Source organism: Condylura cristata, unplaced genomic scaffold (genome assembly GCF_000260355.1).
Source record: "Condylura cristata isolate star-nosed mole 26May11 unplaced genomic scaffold, ConCri1.0 scaffold00001, whole genome shotgun sequence".
In the NCBI taxonomy this organism is placed as follows: Eukaryota; Metazoa; Chordata; class Mammalia; order Eulipotyphla; family Talpidae; genus Condylura; species Condylura cristata.
In genome coordinates this window covers 75,759,742-75,766,830 of record NW_004567102.1, presented here as the reverse complement: position 1 = coordinate 75,766,830, position 7,089 = coordinate 75,759,742, and the positions used below count along the sequence as shown (strand labels likewise).

At 44.5% G+C, this 7,089-nt stretch overlaps 1 protein-coding gene across 4 annotated transcripts in view; it reads right to left on the bottom strand.

Annotated features, from left to right (window-relative positions):
- PHACTR2 (phosphatase and actin regulator 2) overlaps nucleotides 1-7,089 on the bottom strand; it is a 175,810-nt gene that overhangs the window by 41,618 nt on the left and 127,103 nt on the right. For 2 of the 4 annotated variants that reach the window (XM_004673909.2, XM_004673908.2), the window contains exons 5-6: nucleotides 6,442-6,681; nucleotides 2,623-3,157 (exon numbers count right to left, since the gene is read on the bottom strand). In XM_004673909.2, the coding sequence (XP_004673966.1) occupies nucleotides 2,623-3,157; nucleotides 6,442-6,681 (775 nt within the window). The remainder of the gene's footprint in view (nucleotides 1-2,622; nucleotides 3,158-6,441; nucleotides 6,682-7,089) is intronic. The other 2 variants (XM_004673910.2, XM_012722194.1) reach the window with 1 other exon arrangement.

The following is a 7,089-nucleotide window of genomic DNA, read 5'->3' as shown; positions in this document are numbered from 1 at the left end:
CTGGGAGGAAACTTAAGAGAATATAGTGCAGGCTCATTACCAAGAGCAAACACAAACCATCCTTGTGGGATGACTTGTAATTTAAAATTTCAATTTTGAAGAATATATGTGAGAAAAAAATCTCTATACCCTCTTCTAGTAAAGCGTTATAGTTACTGACTGATAGAAAAATCTATTATAACTACCATGATGTCCTCAAAGCACTCTCCCTGATCATGGCCCCAGTGGAATGGAGAACAAGCGCTTTGGTTAGGCAATCTCCCACACATCTGGACTGAAGACCGAGGTTAAGACTCAGCATGGGCCCTCCCTGGTGGCGCAGCGGGTTAAAGCACAGCACTAAGAAGCTAAAAGCCACTTCCACATGAGTTCAATTCCCTCCTGCCCCGGAGGTGACCACATGGCGTGGCAGACCTCTCCTGGCCCTCCCGCTGCTCCCCTCAGCAGTGTACTTCGTGGATCTGCCTGTTCTGCTCCCCACTCTGTCTCTGGTGAAGCCTCTCACCGCCCCTGCACCTCTGGCCTGTATCCCAGCTCTGTATAAATGAATAAATAAATCTTTAAAAAAAAAAAAGACTCAGCATGAAGCAGAGTTTATCTCATACCATGTCCTCCCAACATGTTTGTAGAACTAGACTGGACAGAGTTAGGTCATAGTTTGAAATGGGTTCTGCCAGTTGCTTTTAAGACTGCCTACAGACCTTCTTTCTATGCTGCATCTTGTTCTTTAGTAAATGAGTAATAATCATATACTAAATAATCTTTTTCTCTAAATTCAGACCTTATCTTTGTCCTGGACACGTTGGACATAATTTTGACAAAAACTAATCTTAGCTATTTTTTCTTGCTCATTGTTGTATCTTGGTGTTTGGCATACTGCCCAGTATACAAAGGGAAAGCAAAAAATAGGTACAAAAGATATAGATATATGTAAGACTGGCTTTTCATTCAAATGTTCTGAATTGACTGAGTGCTGGAAAACACTCACTGTAATAAAATAAAGGCATCTTTGTGTTGGAAAGACACTACACCATTAATTTCAGTATTACCTTTTCCTGTATCTTTCAGAAAATATCCAACAGACAAAATAATGTGTAATTTAACATTTATCTTTCCTTTGAATTGGGACACTTAAAAAAAAAAGACAAAGGAAATACAGAATTAGCAGAAGCAGCTGTTTTGGAGGAAAATAATCACAGATGGGTCTCCGTGGGTCTCCGTGTGTCGTCAGTGTTTGCTTGCTGCTTCTGCCACTCACTAACCGGGTGATCCTGGGTAAACTACTCTAGCTCTTTAATATCAGCTTTGTCATCTAGTAAGTAGATAGTTGGAGAAGTTATATTAATTAAATAGCTGACAGTTCCAGGCACTAAATAATTTCTCAATAAATGAAGATATTTTCTCAAAATCTGAATAACTACTGCTGATATTTTGTCTCTTGAACCAAGGGAATTCATGTACTAGTTTGTCCAATCTTTCTAGCATAATTTTTTTTGAAAGAGAAAATATTAAATTAAATGATTTGATGGGTCAATTTTTGGTTTTATTTCTAGAAAAAAGACTAGACTTAAGAATTCTACGGCTCTCCTAGACAGAACTGGCATTGAGACTAACTGCACCACCTTCCTTCCGGTATAGAACAGGGAAGCTCATGTTAAATAGAAAATATATAGAACTTTGGCCTCCCTGGTAGTGTAGAGGTTAAGTCACAGTGTTGTCACAGTCATGGCCTGAGTTTGGTCCCAGCTAGGGAGCTAACCAACATGGTACAGCAGACCTCTCCTCTGTTGCCCGCTGCTCCCTCCCACTGCTCCGGATTTCAGCAGATCCACCTGTCCCACTCTGTCCCCGGTGCATCCTCCCATGCCCTGCACCTGTACCCCAGTTCTTCTATGCACAAAAAAGAAAATATACAGAACTTTGTGAGAGATCAGATACAAGGAACAAAGTAGACTGAGGATCCCAGTATGAATCCCAAGACTCTGGCTTGCTTTGTCATACACAAGTCTATCTTGGTTCTGGGGGAATATAGGATCAAATAAAATCTGTAGTTATCTCTGTCCCTCAGTTAGAAAAAAAGGGCTGTCAAAGCATAATAGATTCAGTCACCAGTCCTGTCTGGATGAGACCTGAAAGGCCTCACAGAATGCTGGTGGGAAACTGAGAAAGTAAGACAGAGAGCCGCTCTAAGGCTGGAGGAAAAGTCTGGAATTTGAAGGAATTCTCACAGTCTTCATTTTCTTGGAGCAGGAGAGGCTACATAACTGTTTGAAATGAAGGTGGGCAGGAGTGGAGGAGCAATCTGGACATAAGAGCTAGAAATTTAAAAGCGGAAGAGGGAAACCTTTGAGGAGAAAGACTGCTGGCAGTGACAAATAGGCTTGAAATGTACTGAGAGCCGCAGCTCTTCTGGGCTCTATGTCCCGAGGGCCATCGTCATGCTCCCCAGCAGGCCAGGCATTCCCAGGCAGGGCTCTGAGGGTCCAGCGGTGGATTAGATGTGCGCTCACCTAGCATCACTAGATCAAATCATAGAAGAAACCACAGCTGGGTCCTTCAGCCCGAGGGGGCGGCCAGGGCTGTGCAACGCAGATGGCCCAAGGGGAGTGTGCCCAGACTCACCATTTTGCACTTTCTCTGCTAACACTTAAGCCGGTGCCTGAGTGGACAGTGGTTCTATTTGTCGGCTCTTCAGTCCAGAGAAGCGGACTCGGGTCTAAGGCAGGGATGGGCAGGTCAGCTCCGTTGTTGACCAGGACCACAGGAGTGTCTGAAGCAACAAAGCTCTGTTCTCCGAGGGGAAGAGGCGGGGCGGGGGGAGGCGGTGGCGGAGTCATGGGGGGTGGAGGGACGTCTGGCCGGGGTTTGTCTGTGGTCTGCTCCTCGGTGCCAGGGACAGTCTGCTCGGGGTTGAGACCCTCCTCCCGGGCCTCTGGAGGCTCTCCTTTAGCGTCAGATGTGGCGGAAGGGGTTGCATCAGTGGACAGTCGAGACGTTGGCTGCTTGCCAGTTTTTTTCTTGCCCTTTGTGATTCCTACTGTCCCAGTTTTGCTGGAAACTGTCTCCTTGGAAGCTTTGGGACGAGAGGAGGTGCAGGAAGTAGACGGTGATGCTGATGCTTTGGAACCAGTTGTTTTTTTGGGATGAGAAGAACCAGCTAAAAACAGAGAGATGTTACGTTAACGGTCAAAGGAAGGAGTTGCAACTGACAATGACAACGTTCCCTTCACATTTTCAAAATGTGTTAATTAAATGAATAAAAGAAAATTGGCTATTAATGACAATGGTTTTGCTTTCTGCCCCGTCCTGCCTCCCATTTACGAGGAAGCAAGCAATGCTTGAAGAAAACCCCCAAGGGACAAGAATCCTGTCTTCTCCTTGCTCTATCTAATCCTGAGCTGGGTCAGTCAAAGGGAAAATTCTTAGCTCCTTGCCCTATGAGTCACTGGGGAAAGTCCTCATATGTCCACAGTGGGGCCTTTCAGTGTGTAGAGGGCAGAGACCAGCACTATCTGGGGGCACAAGGCCAGGGGCATAACAAACCATCGATGCCCTCAGGTGTCCTCTTTGTGGGAGGAGGAGTGGCCCATATTCTGAAGAGGCTGCAGAACACACCATCAGTTACTTTTTGGGCCAAAGCAAATGTACTAATTTTGCTGCCTGAAGTGTAAACTCCAAAATAATAAGCCTCATGGCCCCAGTGATAGAAGCTTCCACACTGCCCTGCACCTTCACCTGCTGTGGGGATGAGGTGAAAGCACAGGGCACGTTTCTTTCTATCACACTGGGAAATGCATTCAAACTGTCATGAGAAAAATCATGTTTCATCAAGTCACCTGGTATAAATTTCTCCCATTGCTTCTTCCATGATGAGTTACAAGATCCTCCTTTTCTCCTAAGGGGCTAACCTACCTTCCACAGAAATACCAGACTTGACCTTGTTAGTACTGTGGGGTCTGTCTGTCCACAGTGTATACAGATCCGACTACAACTTACCTCCAGTTATAACTTTATTGATGTCAATTGGAAAGGTCGAGAGATAACAAACAAATAAAGGAACAGACAGTGAAATGTAAGACTTCGACTCTGAAATACTAAATAAAAAGCCAGTCTCAACTGGTGACAAGATCCAGGATTCAAAAAAGACTCTCTGACTTGGTTGTTTTGTTTGTTTGTTTTAGTCTTAAATAATATCTAGATTTGCCCTCCTCCAAATCTGGGCCTGTCAATACTTTTTAACAATCCTCACCTATTCCTAAGGCAAACTCATTCAACATACTCCTAATCTAAGTCCATTCTAAATTTACTTTTTCCCAAAAGAGAGGCTAAGGATTTTGTGCCTGAATGTAAAGTTCAATTATTTTCCTAGGTTAAGTTGAACATCACCCTTCTTACATATCAACTCTAATATTTCTTTTCAGACATAGCAAAATTAACTGTCAACTAGCTTAAGGGAAAAGGCTTTTTTTTATAATTCCTGGGGGGCACAGTCAAACCATATTATTATAATGTACTTGACGTGCTTCTAAAACGATGGAGTTTTGTTGCTATCAACCATATTGCTTATGTTGCCTTGAAATGAAGCATGACTGAAAGAGAGATGCTATCTCGCCTCCATGAAGTTCATTTTTTGTTCAGAGACGACGTACCAATGAGAAAGAAAAACATTGCGGAGACTTACAGCTTCCCCCACAGCAAAGCAATTGAATGCTAAACTGGTATCTGCTTTTCTGTAGGTCTATATTAGTAATAGCAGAAGAATCATAAGTCATGTCTTTTGAATTTTTTTAAAGAATTTAATCATCTGATTGAAAATCAAGAGTTGTCTTTATTAAAGTAACTTTTCAGAAAGCCAATATTATTCAAATACAACAAAGTTTTCAGGTAGAAAGTCCTAAATACTTACAAATAGAACACCAGTAGGATTTTGAAGGCATATTATCAATATTTGATAAAAGGGTCCTTGCTTGGTGGTCAGGTTGGTACACTTCAATACACCCTTTGTTTCTCTGAGATAACCAGAGACCAGCAACTGTCTTATTTACACTCCAAAGGCCAGGAGAGCCTCTTACAACGGTGGTTAATATGACTACTCTCTTAGGAATATTGTGAGTCTATAACTAAAATAATTCTTCAAAAAAAAAACAACTCAAAGTTGCTGCTAACATGTGTGACATGGAAAGTGAGTCTGTGCAAAGCAGGGTCTGAAGTCCCAAGGACTAAACAATAGTTTAGGGTTTTTCGCTAAGAAGTAAATTGGTGCCCACTTCCAGCACAGCTCCCAGTTTGCCAGGCAGCATGGAAGACACACACAGATACCATGAGACTGGACACTGACACGTGAGGGCGGCTGGCCCCTCTGGGTTTGGCCTTGGGCATTGTTATTTGCACAGGAATCTGGGGCGACTTATTTGTGAGTTTATTAGAAAAGTCCCAGACGTCCAAGGTCAAGGAAGAGAGAAACACAGAGAGAGAGAGAGAGAGAGACATCTATTTGCATTCAGAGAGCTTTCTGTTGACACTGTCAACTAAACACATCTCTGAATTTGAGCACTGTGGGTATAAAGGATGGGGAGAAAAATGATGCATACCAGGGTCTATTTTGGTAGACAATTGTGGGGAAGTTGCCGCTAGTTTTAAGGAAAACGAGGCCTGCTGTAACACCGGAGAACTGTTCTGCATGTGTTACTGGGAAAAGTCCCTCAGCAAGTGTCCTATATAAAGCTCCTTTTAAAAGTTGGATAGCATGACAGGCTTTCCTCCTCTTCATTAGAAGGATGGGAGGGTGACTTTACAGCAGAAATTGACGTTTTAATGGTAGCTGGATATACATTCCACATACATGTGTGTGTACACAGCTAAGCATGTTTCCCTTGGTGCTCTGCAGTAGCTAACTATGACTCATCATTAGGATAATTTTCCTTCTAAACCAAAGTCGGAGGGGGCAGGCAATATTGAACTGGTAGCCTGCAATTCTGCTGAAATAATGTGACTTCAGTACGACAGCAGACATCAAGGTCGAGCAGATTTGTCAAAGAGTCTCACATGCAAAACATAAGACAAGCGCAAAAGCCACCCATAAACCCAAATCAGGAGAAAGTCAGTCAATTTCTATATAATGTCAGATCAGACCTTACCTCTGCCCTTCACCAGGCTAACTACCCCCTGAGCCCTACCACTGTGTCTCGGGCAGAGACCAGACACTCAGGGTGAAAGACGTTTAGTCATCCACAAACTCATCAAGTCAATGAATCCACTGGTTGACTCTCATTGGCTTGAGCTAGCAAGAGAGGCCTCTCCTGGGCATTCTTGGTGTCAAAGCTGAATCACCATGGATACCTCCTGAGACCCCAGACACCAAAAAGAGCATCGTTCCTGGAGGAAGCAAGAAGCCCACCCCCAGGCCGAGCACCCAGGGCTCACCCCGATGGGCATACTCACCGGTCTCTCGGGTTGCGTTTCGGCTTGCTGGCTTGGGTGGAGGGACGGGGGCCTGCTTACCAGGAGCCTTGATATTTTTTTTACTAGGAGGCACTTCGTCACCCTTGGGGCTGGCCCCAGCAGCAGCCCCTTTGAGAGGCACTGGTGTTTTTTTGGGCTTAGGTTTGGGTTTAGGCTTAGGAAGAGCTGGAGGAGGTGGAGCAGGAGCTGCCGGTGTTTCAGAGTGGTTTTCAGGGTTCTCTATAAATGAGAAAGTGAACAGAAGCAGACTGATACAGACACACACCATGGAAGGAGAAGGAACAGGACACAGTGACAGCAATAGACACGAGGCTGCTTGGCCCTTAGGAACCAGCGTGCAGTTCTGCAGTGGAGGCAGCAAAGTTTGTGGTAAAAACCCAGGCTGAAAGCCCAACCCTATGCACGTCCTCTAGTGCATGAACCACCCCCATGATCAAGCAGGACTGACGCGCTACAGTGATGAAGTGACACCGGGCATGAGTGTAGAAATCCACAGTCCGGGCCATGCCAGCCTCCGGCTGGTGGTCGCAGAATAATGTCAAGGGCATAGTGTTACATTTAAAGTTAACAACATTAACAACGGAACAACAACATCCAGAGTGGCAGGTAGCGTGACACAGCTGCCAT